General features: G+C 36.8%; 1 protein-coding gene across 2 annotated transcripts; it reads right to left on the reverse strand.

Annotated features, from left to right (window-relative positions):
* Positions 1-2,029: 2,029 nt before the first annotated feature.
* On the reverse strand, positions 2,030-19,824 carry LOC113105412 (uncharacterized). Of its 2 annotated transcripts, none has more exons than XM_026266465.1 (35): positions 19,449-19,824; positions 18,675-18,716; positions 17,582-18,319; positions 17,165-17,245; positions 16,246-16,308; positions 15,888-15,935; positions 15,784-15,819; positions 14,415-14,471; positions 14,283-14,333; positions 12,835-12,900; positions 12,668-12,739; positions 12,539-12,583; positions 11,622-11,666; positions 11,459-11,539; positions 11,345-11,386; positions 10,229-10,297; positions 9,391-9,450; positions 9,241-9,306; positions 9,098-9,145; positions 8,272-8,331; positions 8,137-8,196; positions 8,001-8,057; positions 7,867-7,914; positions 7,672-7,767; positions 7,547-7,597; positions 7,229-7,279; positions 7,096-7,152; positions 6,939-7,019; positions 6,806-6,859; positions 6,639-6,725; positions 6,454-6,540; positions 6,282-6,321; positions 6,129-6,180; positions 5,383-5,716; positions 2,030-4,025 (listed from the first exon to the last, which is right to left on the reverse strand). In XM_026266465.1, the coding sequence occupies exons 1-35, from the start codon at positions 19,449-19,451 to the stop codon at positions 3,612-3,614; spliced, it is 3,342 nt and encodes a 1,113-aa protein (XP_026122250.1). In that variant the 5' UTR covers positions 19,452-19,824; the 3' UTR covers positions 2,030-3,611. The 2 variants fall into 2 exon arrangements, with proteins under 2 accessions (XP_026122250.1, XP_026122249.1); XM_026266464.1 differs by having other exon boundaries at positions 11,345-11,389.
* Positions 19,825-21,691: the final 1,867 nt, after the last annotated feature.

Genomic DNA, 21,691 nt, shown 5'->3' on the forward strand with positions numbered 1-21,691 from the left:
TGGCCCAGTCTATTTCAAGTTCTTCAACATATCAACATGCCAACAATGCACCTGAACACACCTCTGTGTAGCCCAGCACACCCATGGGTGCACAAACGTGCAGGACGGGGGACATGAGAACTAATAAAAACACTTGAGCCAGATGTATGATGTAAATGTATGCATGAAAAAAAAAGTCTTTAAAGATTTGCATTATAACTGAAATCTACAGTTGCACATAGTTGAAGTCATTTTGCAATAAATAAAAAAAATAAAAAAAAAACAACAACGGAAAAGGAGAGCTACTGTATATTGTGATGCGCTTGGAGTTTGTTGAATTATTATGTTTGGACTAATGCATGTCACTAGGCTGAAAATCCAGTGTGCATTTGATGTGGTTTTTAACAAAAGGATTAGTACAGCATTATGGTGTTCTGGGATGGATAATTAGCTATTCAGCAGTCCGGTTTCCCTTTATTGAGGTTTCAAACCATGAGCTTTTGAATCACAAACCAGAATGTTCAGTCAGAAACCTTTCAAGTGAAGATGATTTAAAGGGACAGAGTTTCTGCATCGCTCCAGTCCGTCCTACTGAACAAACACTTAAAGGTGCTGTAGGGGACTTTTGTAAAAAGATATTTTTTACATATTTATTAAACCTGTCATCATGTCCTGACAGTAGAATATGAGACAGATAATCTGTGAAAAAAATCAAGCTCCTCTGGCTCCTCCCAGTGTCCTATTGCCATTTGCAGAAACTCCATCTGCTCCCGGTAAAAAACAACCAATCAGAGCTGCGGTCCGTAACTTTGTTTGTGTTCAAAATGTAGAAAAATGTATATAATAAGCGAGTACACTATGAATCTATTTTCCAAACCGTGTTTTTGGCTTGTCCTGAATCACTAGGGTGCACCTATAATAAGTGTTTATATTCAGACTATTTTAGATTGCTTTGGGGATACCGCGGCGGAGTAACCCAGTACCTTTGTGATTCTTCATAGACATAAACAGAGAGAAGTAGTTCCGGCTACGATGTTCTTCCGCAAGACACAAACAGTTCTGTTTATTAACCGCTAGAGCGTCAAAAGTTACCGACCGCAGCTTTAAAGGAACACGCCACTATTTCTGAAAATAAACTCATTTTCCAACTCTCCTAGAGTTAAACAGTTGAGTGTTCCTTTAAGAGGCCAACAGTGACACCAACAGCAACCGCTTTTATTACAGAAAACATGAAAACACTAACTGGTTAAACCGGATGATCCACTCAGGAGGCTGTGTGAATGATGGGTGGAACCTGGGCTTGGAGTTGATGTGTTTTTCTTTTCTTTTCTTTTCTTTTCTTTTCTTTTTAAATTCTGAATTAATTTAACCAAAGGTCTTTATTAAAATACTTAGTAAACATGAACACGTAACACTATGCAAAACTTAAAGGTAAAGTGGAAATACCGGCTCAAATCTCAATTAATTATAATAATTATTATTATTATTATAATTATATATAATATATAAGTATAGTAATGGCTCTTGAATATTAATTAGGCTATATAGGTAACTTTAGGTCATATTGTGGAACAGGAAACTGGGACCCTCAATAATCTCAGGGAAAGAATGGTGTAAAACGCCTTTAAAAGAAGTTAACTGCCAAATTTAATAATGTTATGGTTTCATATTCAGTCTTGAGAATGCAATTATTTTTGTTCTGTTGACAGTACTAGTTTTGTAGACACAAATAAAAGCAAGGTCAATAAATATGTGTACGTGTTCATATCTCCTTCTCTGCATTGATACATATATTCCTCTTTCAACTTCCTCATAAAGGATTCAAGTTTAGTGACACAAAACACACCAAACACGATGCAATCTCAACAGATAATGCTCACCTTGCTATGATTGTGACTGTCTTCTCTTTAAATTATTTTCCAAAAGAAAACAAACAAACAAACAGACAAACACATTAATACAAACACATAACACTGCGTTCTTCAATATTCTTAAAACATTTAAAAGCAGCTGTTACATTCACAGTATCTCCGCTGAAAACAAACAAACAAAAAAAAAAAAAAAAAAAAGATGCAATAGAAGTCTTCTTAAAGGTGCAGTGTGTACATTTTAGCGGCTCACTCTAGTGGTGAGGTCGCAAATTGCAGCCAGCGGCTCAGCCCCCGCTTTCCTCATCTCTTAGAGAATCTAAGGTGGCCGACGCAGATAAAGATGTCATTGGTCAAGACAGAGAGCAATTAGATTCCTTTACACAAGTTAAATCAAAGAATTATATTTAATTAAATATGCAATCCATCGATGGAATTGTGAATGTTAAAGTACTTGTTCATCATTGTGTCAGTGTTTTATTCACAATAACAACACGCAAGTCACGAAACGCGCTGTGTAGAGCTGTGTTTGTTCCTTCATGGCTACCGTAGAAACATGGTGGTGACTTCCATTTAAAGGGACCCACTGTGTATGTAGATAAAAATAACTCAATCTAAAGTAATAGAAACATAACGGTTCATTAAGTTCTTTATACACTTCTGAAAAGTTTTTTTGGGAAAGTTTTCATGGTTTATAGGGTTAAATGTACACTTGAGCCGCAATGTTTTTCATTCACCCACACCGCATTTTTTTTTTAGTTTTGTATTTTTCTTATTGTTTTATTAAAATATCTCCATGAACATAATCATCAATTCATTGCTGTATTGCACAACATAATGTCAAGACATGAAAGATTTTGTGTGTGTGTAACAGCTTTAGGGTTGTTAATGTGCAAAATAAGAGCATACATAAAAAAAAAAAAAAAAAAAAACATTTCTTCCAAAGCGTAAAATCTCCTAGGACATAAAAGTAATTAGTCTGTGGCTTCACTCTCAGCATATGCAGAATATAATTGTGAATAACAATGTGTAGAGTAGGATAGAAGTATGTGAGCTACAAACCAGCTTGTTTATTACACATAGCCTACAATTATGCATTTAGCAGATGCTTTTATCCAAAGCCACTTACAGTTCATTCAGGCTATACATTTTTTTTTTTTTTTTATCAGTATGTGCATTCCCTGAGAATTGAACCCATGACCTTTTGCACTGCTGACGCAATGCCCTACCACTCTTCTTTATGAATACGACTATACAAAATAATAAAATATAATAAGAAATACCAGTCTGCAACATCAAGCAATATCACAAGTTATTAAACTATTAAAATAACTGGACGTGAATGAACCCACACACGTTCAAATTACAAATGGCAGCGGACAATGTTACACAAAAAAAAAAAAAAAAAAAAAAAAGGCAGATTAAAATAATTTTGAAGACTGTTCTCGGGTTGTACAGCCATCGTGATGGGAACCACACAGTAAAACACAACAGGAATTGAGGTTCAAATTGGAAAACATTATCTGAAGAATCTTATAGATCATCGGAGATCTCATTACATGAGAACTCAATCCAGTTATGGTGAAGTTGTAAGATGCGTTCACACTGACAGTGATTTGCATCAACAAAGCAGCTGGACTTCATTTGATCTCAAGAGTAGAAACCTGCTGAGAATCGCCATTCCACTTTATGCAAATGAGCAGGAAAGCACTGCCGCGACAGCCAATGGGAGTGCAGACAGCTGAACCAAAACTTTGACATCTACTAGATGTTTCCGCTGGCGTCGAGCAGCTGTTCTCTGATGGAGTTGAGCTCCGCTAAACCTTCGTGGAGATGTTTGGCCAGACCCCGCACCTCAGCCGTCACCTCCTTCTTACAGCCCTTCTTCACCTCCTTCAAGTCTTTAGTGAAGTACTTGTCTATTCCTTTCTGCAGACTGGCTAACTTGGCCAGTGTGTTGCGAATTATTTCTTCAGCCTGATCTACTGGGCCATCAACTAAGCTAATGGTCTGGAGTGCGCGGCGTACCTCCCAGTCTCCGGTGTAGTAGTTGTTTCGTCGCAGAAGTGGATGAGAGCGCAGTCGACAGAGACCTTCAATGATGAACAGCAAACAGCGCTGCATTTCCACCAGCTGCGCCTCGTAGTCCATGATGATGAGCTCAATCTTCTTACGGTCCTGCAGAAATATGTTTAAAATATGTATTTATATGAGAACACATAATAGTAAGTTCACATTAATTGATGTTATTTAATGCATTAAGTGTTAATGATTTATTAATCTTTGTAAAAAAAAAAAAAAACATAAAAAATATTAACAGCGTTTACATTTTGGCATTTAGTTCAAGTGGCAATGCATTGGTCAGAGGCCATGGGTTCAATGCCCTGGCAATGCAGGAACTAGTAAAGTGTATTTACTGGATAAAATGCACAAATGTGCATGTAAATATATTTCTGTACTAAGAAATATGAAGATATATAGTTGAATCTTTCACAGTTAAACAATAATAATAATGATAATACAAAAAGCATTGCCAGTTTGGGTCAAATTGGCCTCGGGTTTATTGCAGTTTTGCAATGCAATGTTTTTGATCAAAATAAATTAATAAATAAAGGTATTCATGGTTTCTGCAGGTTTGAAAGATTTTAAGACCTTTATAAGAGCTAAGAAATTATTATTTTTTGTCTTACAGAGAAAATATCAGTTATTTTTCAAAAGAAAGTGAGATTGTGATTAAAACATGAACAGATATCTGCCAACAGAGACAGAAAAATATAAACTTAATTCAAAGGGAAACAATTTATGATTCCTCGCTGTCTTCAACATCTCATTTTTTTTTTTTTTTATACATTTATCAGAAAACAAGACTTCATATGTTTCCTGTTGCATCTCAAGTAAATGCATCTTGATTTAAGGATGTTTAGATATATTTATTGGGTAACACGTCCAAATTGTTGAGGAATACATTAATTGTTGTGCAGTTTGTGTATCATTTAATTCCATAACGGTATGAATTCAAGACTTTCTGCACGTAATACGACCTTTTAAAGTCTTATTTTGTGGAAGAGGAAATCAAGACTTTCTAAGACCTCATTAAGTCCCACATAAACCCTGATCCAGCTCAGCCTACTGTTACTTTTACTTCAAACTAAAATTAAACTGCAAAACTCAGCAATTATACAGTACCTTTTAATGCTGACAACCATGTCATGAGATAGAAAGAAGTTTGCACGCTAGTGTTCCAGTAAGCCATGTTAAAACTACTATTTAACTATTTAATTGTGTAATATATGGATGATTATTTAACCCAACCGCTGGGCCAAAACATCCCAATCGCTGGTTTTATCCACAGTTTATCCAGCGCTGGGTTGCATTTAACCCAGCATTCTTTAGAGTGTTGTAAAAAAGATTGAAAAGGATTAAATGGATAAGTGCAAGCATTTTCTTCTTTTGTGATCTGATAAATAAATAAAATGAGCCTAACGTGGCTTTAGAATAGCTTCACGTTGCCTAATTAAGCGCTGGGCATACGCACGTGCATGTTGTTGATGGTGTCTGAGATGGAGGCCGAAGCGGCTGTGATGCCGCCCGCTGTAGCCACGCCGAGGCCGATGGCCGAGATGATGACGGACACCCCGAAGGTGACGGGAATCAGCGCCAGCCCCGCGATAGCTGTGGCTCCTCCCACCGCGGTGGTCGTTCCTCCCGTGATGTTGGCGATTTTAGTGCGGTGGTGGAAGTTGCTGAGGTCGTCTGCGATGCTGTATAAGATCAGCACGTGCTGGTAGAGCAGCTCGGCGCGCTCCATGAACAGCTTCAGATACACACGGAGACTGCGGTGGACCTTATCAGCGACCGCTTTAAACGATCTGACAGGAGACAGACACAGACTTCATGAGTGTTTGACTCCTGGAGCACCAGATCATCCGATGGTGGATCAAAGTATACAAATCAAATGAGAATAAACTTGATTCAAAGGCCAAAACAAGATTGGCAGACATTTTTAGCTATTATAACAATAAAATTATATATTTAAAAAAATCAACTTTTTGAAGAAAAAGAAAGATATTTACTTTTCCTTAGAATTTTTTTTTTTTTTTTTAACCCAACTTGCAGATATTTGTTCTCATGTGCATAAAATCAATTTTTCAGAGGACAAGATTTCTCATCTTTGAATATTTTAATACGTTTTAGTTTTTAAGTCAATATAAATTTACTTGAGATGTAAACTGACTATCTGTTTTATTTTTTTCAGCATGTAGATCACTGATGAAGTCTTACACGGTCTCTTCTTCTTTAGATCTGATCGTCTCAGGGGTTATTTCATCCCAGTCTGAAAACAGGAAGATTGACTGTTAAACGAGTCTGATCTGATGTGTGTGTGTGTGTGTGTGTGTGTGTGTGGTGAATTAGTGGATGATTGAATGCACTCACAGTCCACTGTGTTCCACCACTCCATCAGACTGTCAGTGTCCTGCCAATGAAACACACATGTATGACACCAGACTCAACATCACATCGACACACAAGGAATGGAAGGGACTCAGATACATAAACATCATCTACAGTAAAGTAATCGTGATGAGGTATGTCCGGTCTGACTGACCCCTTCATCCTCCTCTTCCTCCTGCGGCTGCTCTTCCTCCTGAGCTCTCAGTCGTCTCATGTCCATCTGAGCTGATATCCACTCAGCCTTACAGAGAAAAGACATCACGTTTAACCCATCACATCAACAGTAAATGCAGTCTTGGTGAACAGAGACACTTGTGAACGGTGATGTACTGTGTGTACCTTGGCAGCTTCAGACAGGTAAAAGTCTCCAGACGTGGCTCCTGGAGGATCCAGAAACTCTTCAGGAAACTCCTTCATGTCTTTAGTCTATTAAAACAGGGTATATTTCTATGAGATGATGACATTGTGGATGGTTTGATTGTGGATTGAGATGAACGCACACTCACCTGTGGCTCTCTGCGATGTGTGTCAGTCTCTCGAGGTTTCTGGGGTTTATTATCCTGCGCGAGAGGAAACTTCAGCGTTAAACGTGTTTGTGTGAACGCCAGCGAAAGCATGATAATGAAGTGATGGAGTTACCGGTTCGTATTCCTCCCAGCCTTCGTCCTCCGCCTTGAACAGATCTGCTCCCTTCGCAGGGAACTCGTCGTCCTCAAAGCTCTGCAGACATCAGTAACAATATCATCTCAATCTCAATCTGACGATCAAACTGAGTTCAGAAGAAGCAGACGCTCACCTTCGAGTCTCGATGGGACAGAAGAGGAGGCACTTTCAGAAGAGGAGGCTTCTTCATCTGAAACATTTACACATTTAGTTACAGGAAAGGGACTACAATCAACACAAATCCGGTGCAGAAAGAAGTCCATCACCTCCGAAGTGTCACAATCTTTGCTCTGCTTGATCTCAGGGGTTTCAGCGCTCTAGAAAACACAGACATCAGTGATCTCGGTCAGCTGTGTGTTAACTAAGAAATATCAATTACTGCTACTGTAGATCATTTCATATTCAATACATGGTCAGGATATTTTAAATAATCGAAGCAGCCTGAAGCAAAGTTTACAAAACGATGAAAATGTCATGAACAAAAAAAAAGTGAGTGTGCGGTAAAACTAAAATGAAAAAAGTTTATGAATGAAACTTTTAATTGTAAATGTCTCTTTCTCTCGGCTCGGAGTTTGACGGTTTACCTTTAATTGTCTGCGAGGAATGCGAGGGACTTTAAACTTCAGCGATTTCTTCTGCACAGACAGTGAATAAACCAAATTAAAATGCAATTAAAATCATCAGAGCGATCCTAAGAGCATAAGCTCACCGGTCGACACTCTGTCATCTCCTGATGTTTCTGAAAGCTGTCTGACCGACTGAAGACATCTGAGGATTTATGGACATCTGTCTCCAGATCAGACGGCTGCAAATAAAAATATGATAAACATATAAACACCCTTAGAATGAGCAGAACTGCTGGATTTCTGAGTCTTGTTTCTGTGGTATGTTTAATCATCATTACCTTTGAATCCCATGACGCAGGACTCATAGAGCCGTTAGAATATGAACTCTAGAAAAGACACATCAGTCATATAAGCAATAATCTCATCAGAAGTGAGCAGAATATGAGACTGTGTGAGAATAACGCTTCTGAACCTGAGCGTTGTTGGGTGAATAACTCCGTCCAGCTTCAGTTTTCAGTACTGTGTCTTCCTGAAAACAGATGTATTAGATGATATCAGTGAACAGACACACAAACCAAAGCATGCTCTCATGAAGAAGTCTTCTTTACCTTCAGCCCGTGAGCTGTGTGACCAAACGCTCCCTTCAGATCATCAAACCCGTCATCATCCTAAAGCACAGTTAATGTTAAACATTCGGACACAAAGAGGAGGATCTGATGAAGATCTACACGACTCGGACAAACCTTCAGATGTTGAGGAGGAGTGAATCCATGAGCTCCCTTCAGCTCAGAGTCATCACTGTCCTGTAACACACACACACACACACACACACATGCATTTACAACATCCTGGAACACACAGTTCAGAATCCGTTTAATGTTTTTGCACTTCTTTACCGAAATGTTATGATATTTTTGTTTGTTTTTAAAGACGGCATTCATAGTTTGACAATATATAATAAAAACTAATACAAAACTATAAAACAAACAGAAACATGTTTATATAAATAAAATAAATAACATTTAATTTAACCAATTAATAAAATAAAAATATATCAATGATTGTAAAATAACCACGGAAGAGGATTATGGCCAAGCAATAATTAAAATTAAAAAAAATTATATCTCGAGATTAAAGTCATCACATTTTGAGAAAAAATAAAATAAATAAAAAAACATTTTCAAGAAACAAAGTAGAGATGTTGAGATGAAATTGTTGAGGAAAAAAGTTTTAATAAAATATTGAGAATAAACTCTTTAAATTATTGAACATTAAGAGAAAATAAAATGTTCATTTTCTCGAATTTTTTTTTAAACATGACTAAAATTTTATGAGTTTAATCTCAACACTTTATCTCAACTTTTTTTTCTTGCAATTTAAAGAGGTTTTTTTTTTTTTTTTTTTTTTTTACAACTTTAACCTCAGGATGGTTTTATTTAAAATGTATTCATTTATTTTCTAATCAATTTCTGTAAACAACCAAAAAGCCACATTTTTCACTAAAAAATAAAATAAAGCATATCCAGTAAATATTAAACAAATAATACTCTGTTTAGAAAATCATTCTACCTTGAGATGTTGTGTTTCCTCCTTTCTTTCATGATTAGCCTTGTCAACCTATTAGCAGATAAACAACAACACAATTATTATATGCACAATTCATCATACTAACACACCGAGTGTTATAACAGAGAGAAAGCATCCGGTCTCACCTTAGATAAACCGATGACAAACCCTCTGTGAGGAACAAACTTAACTCGCACTTTCTTTCTCTGTTTCTGGAAAACATATCACAATAACAATAACAGTGAGTAAAATGATGCATTTATGAAAAACGAAAGACAGAGCAGGAAGATCTCGACCTGTGCGTCAGTCTCTGTGTTTCTCTCTTCATCCTCCAGATGTGTGTCCACCTCTGGCATCTACAGCAGAACATGATGAAGATATCAGCGTGTGGAAGAAAACATTAGTATTCTACAAAGGTAGAGTAAAGTCATCTATCACACGCGTGATTCACTTCGAAACTACTTTGATTGATTGAGTGTTCTGAAGCTGTTGAACAGAAACACACTGAGGCCATCTGCTGGACACAGACCTGCACTGACAACATCCATCACCATGCATTTCTACTCGGTTTGATTGTTTTACCTGTCAGCATTAGTAAACAGCTTTGGATAAATGTGTCTGCTAAATGGCTAAATGTGTATGTGTGTGTGTGTGTGTGTGTGTGTGTGTGTGTGTGTGTGTGTGTGTGTGTGTGTGTGTGTGTGTGTCCATTACATCAAAACTTCATGAATTTGGTAAAACTGTAGAAACAGTTAAATACTCAGCTTTGGGAAAAGATGTACAATTCTGAATAAGAAAGAGTTATTTCATTGGGTTTATTTTTTATACAACAGATTCATCTATTGTAGATTTAATTTAAATTTCCAGATTTGTCAGCTGTAGACAAGAAATATGAATTGAACTGCTCTGATTTCCAGTATTTCTATGATGTGAAAGCTCCCAGCGTGTTGTTTTGATGGGTTTGGAAGGAATGCTTTGACTCATGACCACATGAGCTGATAACTCTTATCAGACACGCTCTCTGAATGCAGGAGTGTGTGTGTGTGTGTGTGTGTGTGTGTGTGTGTGTGTGTGTGTGTGTGACACAGATCACGTTCCGTCAGAGAAACAAACACAACTAGGAAACTGCTTCACCTGGTGACTGTCTTGGACTGAAGCGCCGACATCCACATCACCTTCCACAAAGGGATCTTTGGAGAAGGACTGCAAAACACACACACACACACACATAGTTTTCAAATTCAAATAAGCTTGAAAAAATATATAGTTATATATATATTCTAATTCTGCAAAAGACCAGTGGAAATACCCTTGCCTCCATCAGAGGAGGACCACTCATCTAAACTTTCAATCAGTCAAGTTACTGATCCAGTTTGACTGTAAGAGTCCTGTTTTATTTCCTAACAATGATGTCGAAACATGACTACAACTTGATTGCTCTTCATGAAGCCTGCGATGAAGACATGATTGAGGAGATTGAAGTGGACCAGGCTAAGACTATTGAGGACAAGGCCATGGATAGAAGAAGAAGAAGAAGATAGGGTAAATTGAGACCACACACTGATAAAAAAATAAAAAACCTTGCGGGTCAGAGAGAGGAAGGCAAGAGGAGATATGATCCAGATGAGGCGTTAGCGCTTTCCTTCTGGATTAGAGTGATACTTGAGTATCTGCTCATTTCCCTCGAGGGTTTAAAATCTGCCTTCTCTTCTCTTCCTAATTCCCCTGTAACCACCTTCTCTCCACCTGAACGAGGGTAGGTTTCTTCAGGTCGCTTCTTGACTGGGGCTCCTGTGCATTGCATTTACCAGTATGTGTGTTCCCTGTACCTCGAAAAGGGAACGTCTCAGGTCACTTATGTAGGGAACGAGACACTGCATCCCCGGTTACATAAGTAGCCTGAGACTTTATTTCTGTACTTCCAGACAAACTAAAGTAGAAACTTTGTCTTTGCAACTGGATGAAATACAATAATTGTTACAATAAATGTTTTCTTTATAGTTCTTTTTTTTTACATTTATATATAGCTTATATTAATTTTATTAAAAAAAAAACAAACAAAAAAAAAAAACATAGGAATTGCCAGAGCAAAGATGAAAATAAGACGTATGCAGATTAAACCTCCATTGAGGTATCCTGTGTATTTTAATTCCTGTATGTTTTAATAATGGGTCTTTGTTGGTTTATTGATATGCAATGCGATATTTTAGTCTATATTTCTCATAAACATGCAAACACAGAATAAATTACCTTTGACGGTCGTCGTGGCACAGGAGGCTTGAACTTCTGCAGCTTCTGTCAAAATAAATCAGTCAAAATACAAAACACGTCAACCACAAACAGCAATGTTCGACCTGCTCTCACCGGTGTGCAGTCCACATCTTCTGCTTTCTTCTCTCCCCACGCCACCAGATCCTCATGTTTGGACGAGGACGGTAAATCATCCTAGTATGAGAATTAAATGAGTTTAAATGTTGCTTGTCTGATTATTAAACTGATTATTGAAGTACAGTCGCTCTAAACAAACCTTATAGTCTGGAGAGAGTTTAGCTGAAGCTTCAGCAGATTTCACCTGAAGATGTAAATGAACATCATCATCAGTAATAAATGAAGCTATAATACATTACAGCGGGCTTGACAATATAATAAATCATTATCCCATCAGCCAATAATTATACAGTTCAGGTCTCTTGTGTGTAATGTTATTAACAATCATTTATCTGGAAGCATTGCTAAAAGTGTTCAATGAAAATATAAACTGCTTCTTATTATAATGATTTAAAAATTGTGTCCATAATTGGGAAATTAGCTGCCTTTTGTCTTAGGGTTAAACAAACATATTGATATAGATGTTTAAAGTTATGCATTTATCAGATGCTTTTATCCAAAGTGACTTATTACAGTATGTGTATTCCCTGGGAATCGAACCCACAACCTTTTGCACTGCTAACGCAACGCTTTACCTAGTAAAATAGGCCTTTGCAGGATCAATTCTGTAATTAAATTTAATTAATATTTATAAAATATTATATATTGTTTATATTGCAATGTATAAATTACAAATTTCTACATTATATATTTATAAATTATTATAAATTATTAAACTATTACATAATACTTATGTTATTCATTTGTAATTTAGTTAAAAATCAAACTTTTTTCGTTCATTATATAATTTTAAAAGTATTTAAATTATTTTATTATTTGAAAAGTGTATATATATATATATATATATATATATATATATATATATATATATATATATATATATATATTAAACTATTAACTAAAAACTATTATAACTATTAACTAAAAACAAAACTACTATACAATATTATTATGTTTTTATTTTTTTATAAAAAAATATATTTATGTAAAATATAAAAAGATGTTTAAATAGAATTAAAATACAAACTTTTATTGGCTGTAACGGTAAGGTTTTACCTTCGATCCTCTGCGGTGTGTGATAATCTTGGGTCTTGACTTCTTCTGTTGAGAGAGAGAGAGATAAACATCTGAAACACTGAAACAATCACTGAAACAACCAGGATTCAGGAATAAAGCGCTTCATACAGGTTTGTGCTCGGCAGCTCCGTTCTGATCTTCTTCTTCTGGAGTGAAGAACTCGTCTTTGCCATCAATGGGCTTCAACACAATACAGAAAGAATGAATATGATCTGGAATCAAACACTGAAGCTGATCCTCTTTTATTATCTGAGATGAGATGAGATGAGATTCACCTTTGAGCCTCGATTCAGTGAGCTTGTGTTCGTCTCGGAGATCTTCAGTTCATCTCCAGTTATATCCTGAATCAGAGATACTGAGATTCAGCTCTGTCATTTCTTCACATCACACTCTTATGAAGCTTATCTTCGGGGAAACGTGACTTTGTGTCGCACAGTTCAGAACTTTAACTTTCTCACAGTTTATTTCTAGACATTCTAAATTTATTTAAAGTCACATTTCTGAATTAATTTTATTGCAAATCTGAGTTTATTTCTCACAATTCTGACTTTTCACTTTCAATTCTGAGGAAAAATTTCTGAGATGTGAGAAATGTTTAATTTGTAAGATTTAAAGTTGCTGTTTTCTTTCTTTCTTTCTTTCTTTCTTTCTTTCTTTCTTTCTTTCTTTCTTTCCTTTTGTCTTTCCTTCTTTCTGTCTGTCTTTCTTTCTTTCTTTCTTTCTTTCTTTCCTGCTGTCTGTCTTTCTTTCTTTCCTTTTGTCTTTCCTTCTTTCTGTCTGTCTTTCTTTCTTTCTTTCTTTCTTTCTTTCTTTCTTTCTTTCTTTCCTGCTGTCTGTCTTTCTTTCTTTCCTTTTGTCTTTCCTTCTTTCTCTCTTTCCTTTTGTCTTTCTTTCTTTCTTTCTGTCTGTCTTTCTCTCTTTCTTTCTTTCTTTCTTTCTTGCCTTATGTCTTTCCTTCTTTTCTTCTGTCTTTCTTTCTTTCTTTCTTTCTCATTCTTTCTTTCTTTCTTTCTTACTTCTGTCTTTCCTTCTTTCCATATGTCTTTATCTTTCTTTCTTTCTTTCTTTCTGTCTTTTTCTTTCCTTCTGTCTGTCTATCTTTCTTTCTTTATTTTCTTCTCTTTCTTTCTTGCCTTCTGTCTTTCCTTCTTTCCTCTTTCTTTCTTTCTTTCTTTCTTTCTTTCTTTCTTTCTTTCTTTCTTGCCTTATGTCTTTCCTTCTTTTCTTCTGTCTTTCTTTCTTTCTTTCTTTCTCATTCTTTCTCTTTCTTTCTTTCTTACTTCTGTCTTTCATTCTTTCTTTCTTTCTTTCTTTCTTTCTGTCTTTTTCTTTTTTCTTTCTTTCTTTCTTTCTTTCTTTCTTTTCTTCTCTTTCTTTCTTTCCTTGTCTTTCCTTCTGTCTTGCCTTATGTCTTTCCTTTTTTTCTTCTGTCTTTCTTTCTTTCTTTCCTTTTTTCATTCTTTCTTTATATCCGTCTATCCTTCTTTCTTTCTCTCTCTCTTTCCTGGGCCGAGGTAAGCTTCTAGAAGTGTATATCTTATGATTGTGAGGTATTTATAGTCAGATATAAACGCTGTGAGTTAAAGGGTCACAGTTGTTCTGAAGCAGTATATGTTTCTGGAGACTGTGGTGTGTTTCAGTGTCAGAGGAATTGTTGTTAAACAGCTGAAGTCCTGATGGAAATCCCCAGTCCATGTTTAGTTCTGAGCCAGATGGACTTTACCTTCGAGCTCCTCCTGATCAGCAGCGAGTGTCTCAGTTTCCTTCCCAGAGTCTGAAGATCAACAGAGACACAATCACAGATGAAGAAGAACAAACACGTCAAACTCTCTCAGAGTTCAGACTCACGCTGTACCTGCTTCCCGTTCCTCTTCACCGTCCCATCAGCTCCTCCATCAGACGCGTCTGGAATCTGCCGGAGTGATTGTGAGGATTGTGAGAGAGATCTTAATAACGTGAGAGATGCTTGCTCATGTCTTCAGGACAATGCTGTGTGTTTGATAATGTTATTTCTGTTATTTTTGTTATTTGTATGGAGGATGAGAACTCCAAAAACAATACATTAAATATGCAACTAAATAAATGTGTGTATAAATAACCATAATCTTGTTTAAATACATATATAAATAAACGTGACTAAATTAGCCAAATAAATTAAATAAACTGATGGGCAAATGGAAATGATTAAGGAAATGCTCTTTTGGTTTAATTCCTCATTTATTTCTGAATGTAGTTTCTCATTTATTTTTCCTCTGCACAACATGCTAATGAGATTGTGTCAACCCCGGACTTGATCGTGTCATAGCTGGGGGCGTGTCTTTCCCTTTGACAGGAAATGCATTTAAATCCAGGTTAACCTATGTAAAGTCACTTTTTCGGGGCAGAGCAAGATACCGTATTGCCTGTGCACTATCTGTGGCTTTACAGACGACTCAACGGACATTTTTTGCAGGTCTCGTCCTCCATAGTTTTGGGTCTCCATGGGGGAAGTGTTTAGTATTATTTATATACTATTATAGTTTTTATAAAATATTTTATATATTACATTTTATTTTTATATTTTCAGTTTTTAACCACCAGTTTTCAAATTTACATTATGTAAACTATTAAATCAATTAACTGATCACTTATTTATTAGTAGTACTATTGTTAGTATTTAATTTTTTTTATTATTACTCAAATTATTTTTTATTTTATTTTATTTATTTTTATTTTCTATTTGTATTTTTTTTATTTTATTTTATTGCAGTTATTAACTAAAACCTTTTTTTTTTCATTACTTGACTTAAAATAAACATTAACTGAAACAAAATAGATTATTAAAATGTGTACTTAACCAGGTAAAACTAAATAAACAAAAATTAAAACTCAATAAAACTATAGAATAATACAACTACAATTATTTAGACTAATACAAATAATTGCAAATAAATGCAAACAAATAATTAAAATACCAACAGTTGAACTACAATTAAAAATAAAACAGAAAATTAACAAATAAAAAAATAATTCAAAAATAATCTAATATTTATCTAAAATATACATAATACCAAAATAAAAACCATTGAAGTTCTGGTTTGTGTTCATTTCCAGAATGTAAACAGCTTGAAGTCTGATAAGTCTTGACTTCACGTTGTTTGTAAGCAGCATGTTGCTCTGAATAAGCTCTTCATCTACTGTTTTAACTGTTTTCTCTTCTGTGTTCAGACAGAGCCGTGACTCACCTTCACAGAGTCTCTCCGAAGCCTGATCTTCCCCGTCTGAAACACAGAAAGTGTGAGTGTTTGTGCACCGTCCGCTCTACATGTGTGAGATCAGCAGAACTTACAGGTTTCTGCTCTGAAGAGTGTTCAGGCCAGTCCTCCACACACCTTTCCTGAAAATCATGTTTGAAGAATGTGTTACCATGTGAAGAAATATGAATCCGCATCAGGGTGTTTCTGATACTACAGGAATTCTGTTTACCTTTTTTTTTTTTTTTACTTTTTTTTCCCCTACATAAAAGTCAAATTAAAAAGCATCCTGGAGACTTTTCATCATGCTTGCAGAAATGCCTCTTATTTACAGAAAGTATGAAAAATGTCTAAAAAAAAATATAGGGTGATGATATTCCACAAACATTTTTCACATATATATATATAAGCCACGCAGCTGGAGAAAGACAGGGCCTGACTGGAAACACACACCTGACCGATGAGAAGAACGTCCTCAAACACCTGCAGATCTCTCTCGGTCTCAGCCGACGTCATCTGATCATAACAACACATAACTGAGCTAACATTTCACACACATTACATACACATTATACACACATAGATATAGACTTCGATATCAACACACATACAGCACGTGAAGCATCCCAGATTACATTTACTCTAGATTCAAATGTGCAAAAAAACTATTTTCAGTGATGTAAATAAATAGAAGACACGTGATTTCATCGAGGATTGTTAAAAGTGGGTATTTCATGTCAGAAATGTTTGACCAGTGAATTTCCATGATTTGATGTGATTACTAAACAAAGGTGTTTTTTTTTCGAAAGGCTGCTTTACCAACACCGATGTCTGATTTGACTATTTAACCAAACTAACCAAAAGCACACCGCATGAGTTTTAAAAGCAGACCAGATGATTGAATAACATCAGGAAAACAATCATCGGAATAATGTGCAATGACCGACTGTGCACAATAAGACCAGAAAAGTGTTAATACTCAAATCATATTATAAATAAATACATGTGTGTGTATATTAAATCTGATTTAATAAATATATATGTTTTACTTGCCCTTCATGTCCCCTGTATTTCTGTACTACAGCTTTAAGTTTATACCATGTATAGCAATATCAAATACTAAAATCAACCAGAAAATGTTAAAGAAAGACAAAAAATGTACATAGTTTTTTTTTTTTTTTTTTGTAGAATGAAAAAATGAATGACAGAATGAACGCATCTTGATCCGATCTGAACTCCAGCAGAAGAATGAGTCGTGGCACAGAAGTGAATATTATCATCAGATAGCATCAGCTAGAGTTAACTCTCTCTCACCGAAGGACGGTCCAGGAAATGACAGGCCTGAAAGGGAAACTGAAGGAGCCTACAGTACCTGAGAGAGAGCAGGAGGCTGGGGGGGGATCTTCGGGGCTTTACTGCGAGGGGCAGCTTTGGGCGGGAGCCTCCTGAACATCTACAACACCAGAGGTCACAGTTAGTTTAGCCGAAACGATCTGAGGAGCACACATTTCCTTACTACAAAATATAATTAAAACTATAATAGCTAAATACATATACAACTACTTCCAAATATTAATACAATTATAGGGTCATTTAAGGATAATGTGGCAATTTTCTCCAGCCAATAGCAAAAAGGTCCAAATTTACCTGAATTCACATTTACTTAAATAACACTTACAATGATATGAGTATAAATTATAATTTAGTTTATTTTCTGGAGAATATATATGTTCAAATCCATCAAATACAGACTAAAATCGTGTGGTCCTCATAAGAAAGATGTTCTCACCAGGTCTCCGTTTGAGACGTTTGTGAACGGTGTTGTCTCTTGAACGCCTCCACTGAGCAAAGCATCATGGGACATGCCACTGTCTTGTTTTGCATCTTGACGGGTGAACAGCTGATGATACTGGCTCTTGTGTTTGGACGGAGCTTGATTCTGAGGGTCAAACAGAGGATCATACGTCTCGACGTCGGAGACTTTGGTTCCTGAGGTGGACGTCCTGAAAACATCTTCAGACGCTGGGCTTCTGTTAGAAACGAACGGAGAGGTGGAGAGCCAAGGAGTCTGGAAGAAACCGTTCGTTTCAGAGGATGTTTCTTGGAAAGCGTTGACGGGACCGGATGGTGAAGCTGGGGAGGGCGTGGCTTGGGATTTCTTCTGTCTGGATAGGATGAATTCCAGGAGAGGATCCCTCTGATTGGACGAAGAGCAGGATTCTGTGTTCTGATTGGCTGAGATGCTGTGTGTCACATCAGGGTCTGCTTTCTCTTTAAAAGGCTGGAAAATGTCTGTGTCTTCAGCCCAAATGTCTGATGTAGATGTGGTCTGGAACCCATTGGGTGTGCTGTCACTATAAAAATCAGCTGGAGGAAACAAAACCCAGTCTGGAGCTGGGAAGGGGTCGTCTAGAAACTCAGGCATCTGATGAATGCCGTTACTTCTGGTTAAACTCTTTACGTCTGGCCACACATGGTTTTCTCTGATTGTGTTACTAGCATCTCGATGATCTCCATTCACTGGACTCTGAGAATCAGAGAATCAAAGTATTTTACCGTATGCAAGAAAACAGATCCATCTAAAATCTTGAAAAATGAAAATATGATGATTTACTGCTCAAGAAACATCTCTGATTTCTGATGTTGAACACATATAAATAGGCTCTACGCTGTATATGTTAGTGTCTCTGTGTGTGTGTGTGTGTGTGTGTGTGTGTGATTGAATATTATGCATATTCAACTTAAGAAGTAAAAATGTTTATTTTAGCTGTGTGTGAAATGAACTGGCCGGACTTTGATTTTCACGAAGAGAGAAGTTAATTATTAAATTAATAATAATAAATAAAATAAAATAAAAAACACAATCCAGATCAGAATCTCACCTCCATAATCAGACCTGAGACACCAAACAGCGAATCACCATCCTGTGAAAAACACAGCACAATTTATAATATCCAGAACATTAACAAATAAAAAGGTACAGTTACTGAGACAGATTATATTGCACTTCAGCTATTTGCATCTTTGAAAAAAAAAATTAATTGTTAATGTGAATAACATTCATAATAAAATCAAATAAATAATAATAATAAACAAATAAAATATTGCAAATATCAATGCAATCAATCAGCTGGGGAAGTGTGGTAATATCTATATAAGTTGAATAGTTTGTACTCTATTCAGCTGGTAGTGTTGTTGTGTCTCTCCTCTGGTGTTTATCCTTTAATCACGAAGAGTTGCAAAAGCAGTTATATTTCAGCAATGTTAGCATGACGACGCACAGAAAGGCACAACACGTGACGTCAGTGATGACGTACACAAGCCTTCTGTACTTGTGTACTAGTCACCATAGATAACGTGGAGATACATTAAACTATAATAGCCTATACATTAGGCCTGCATTGAAGACAATCGAGCAAATTAAACGAATGAGATGAATTTCACTCAGATTTATTAAGCAACATCAGCGCTCATGAGACGTTTCCCACGCCGTCAGCATCTGCAACAGTTTCAGATAGCGAGCTTCTGTGTGTGTTTGTAAACTCGACGTCCGCTGTAGAAATATTGATTTTTGTAAAGAAACGCGCGCGGTTATGTTTTAAGCTCGATATTTAATTAATTCTGCCTGTTTGAAGCATGTAATAAAACAAACTTACCATGTATGCTGTGAGGTTTCCAGAGAGTCTTTCTGGAAACTTGTGGAAGAAGTGAACCTCTCGCCAAACTTGTTATAAGAAGACGAGCACGCGCAGCAGGTGAGTTTGCGTCTAGCTCGCGCCTCCTTCAGCTTTCACCTGAGTGAAACTATGTTGACCTACCTGTCCTGTCTCAGGTATGTCATATGTCACAGCCCTGTCAACCTACAGACTCAGATGAACCCGGGCAGAACAGAAACACGAGCGGACCGGATGAAGCAGTTCAGTTCTTACAATAATAATAACACGCGACGCGACGCGATGCGCTCGCGAGCTTCAGAACCACTGCGAACACTTCAGGATCGCGCGGGGATTTAAGTCACCAGCATACAAATGAAGTATAATTAAGAATAGGCCTACTCTTCTTCTTTATTATCAGAATCGTTATCCGGAAATCTGAGATCTCAGATTCAGGAATAAACACGTTGCCAACCCAGATCATCTTCTGAGGCTTTCTAAATGCATTCTTGAGCCACACATCTGAAAGTTATCCAATGTCATCTGATCTCAGCATTCATTCACTTGTAATCCAGATCTGGTTATGGTTAAAAACTGGTGTCTAGTTCGCATTGATATTCACCTGTCTTTTAACCTACATACTTCAGACACTTTCTCTGTGTAATCAGAAGAGGGCAGTTAACAAACACTTTCTACTGGAAAATCAACTCTTAGATCAATGCTGATGATGTTATCATGGCCGTTTAGCTGGAAGATCAGCTAAATAAATCAACAACAACAACATGTATTGATTTGCAGATATTTTAATGTTGAACACAACTCATTCTCATTCTACCTTGTTAACGATTTCACTTATAAAGTAACCAAGATTGGTTTCCACAACCAGAAAGGAATCATGCAGTTCATTTATTTTTGTCTCAGTTTAATGTGAATCAAGTATTTCTTAAAGTGCATGTTTGTCAGGTTTACACTAAATTGCATGGACAAAGGGAGAAAGAAATACATCTCAGTATAAGCGAAAGACATTAAACCTACGTTATACTACAGGGTTATTATGATAGTAATATTATAAGATATTTAAACCATGCCGTGTTTGAATGATTGCTCATGCTTCGTGTGTGTTTCTCTGCTGCTGGAAGATCTGTCCATCAGGCTGGACTCTCCACGTTACGCTGGACCCAGACATCTGCTGATCTGAGAGGATCTGGTTCATCTGGAGAGCAGATTTCAGCTGGGATTAGTGAGCCAGATCAATCCACAGACAGTAAAGGTGCATCTCACCTGCTTCTTTATGGCCTCCATCACCGCAGATTCATTCAGAGATCCAGAAGATGTCACTGCAAACCTCACAGTCTGTGTTTTCATCCGTTTTGCTTACAGAAACACAAACATGCACATATTTAAAAGAGAAAAAAATGCAAGGACAGCATCTGACTCCGTTATATAATTTGTGTTATCACATCTTAAAGGACTGAAGCAGAAATGAAACTCACTGCAGAAGAAAGGTAAGGTATGTGAGCATCCATAGTCCCCAATCAATCCAGTCTCATTGACAAACCCGCACTTTTCATTGCCACTGGCATTATCCGGCTGTCCGTCGGCCCATTTCACAGACAGCCAGATCACTTTGCTCTGGTCCGACCACAGCCACAGGTTCTTGGACAAGCCGATCCAGGCCTCATACTTATAGTAGACGTATTTAAGCTGAAGTTTCAGGGCGTTGTTATCGCTGGAGTCACTGATGAAGGCCAGGTCTTTGTACTTGCTGCTGCAGTATCGCTGAGCATCACTCCAGCTCAGACTGTTATGGTTAAAAATAAATTTCTCTGCAATGCTATTTCCTGTAAAGATTTGTGTTTTAGTCAGAATTGGGGAAAAAAATGCAGTTTGAATGCAATGCAACTCATTTTATAGAAAAGTATCCGCCAAATGCATGAATGCAAAGATGTTTACAAATGCAAATCTTACCTTGGTAGCAAAAAAAAGGTTTTTGTTCGTCACAAGAAGCAACATGCCATTCCCCGGAGTTTCTGATCAGGCCACACATCCTCTGAGTCCTGGAGCTGGTGTCTTCCCCGGACGCCCAGTTACTGTATGCTAGGGTTTGATCCTGGTAAGACCAGCGCCAATCAAACAGACCATCATACAGCCCCATCCAGGCCTTGTTTTGGAAATTCCCGGCGGCTGCGACCTCCTGTATCTTATATCTGTCCTCATCGCTCTGAATCGTGGCCAGGTCCACGTGA

Source organism: Carassius auratus, chromosome 7, assembly GCF_003368295.1.
Source record: "Carassius auratus strain Wakin chromosome 7, ASM336829v1, whole genome shotgun sequence".
In the NCBI taxonomy this organism is placed as follows: domain Eukaryota; kingdom Metazoa; phylum Chordata; class Actinopteri; order Cypriniformes; family Cyprinidae; genus Carassius; species Carassius auratus.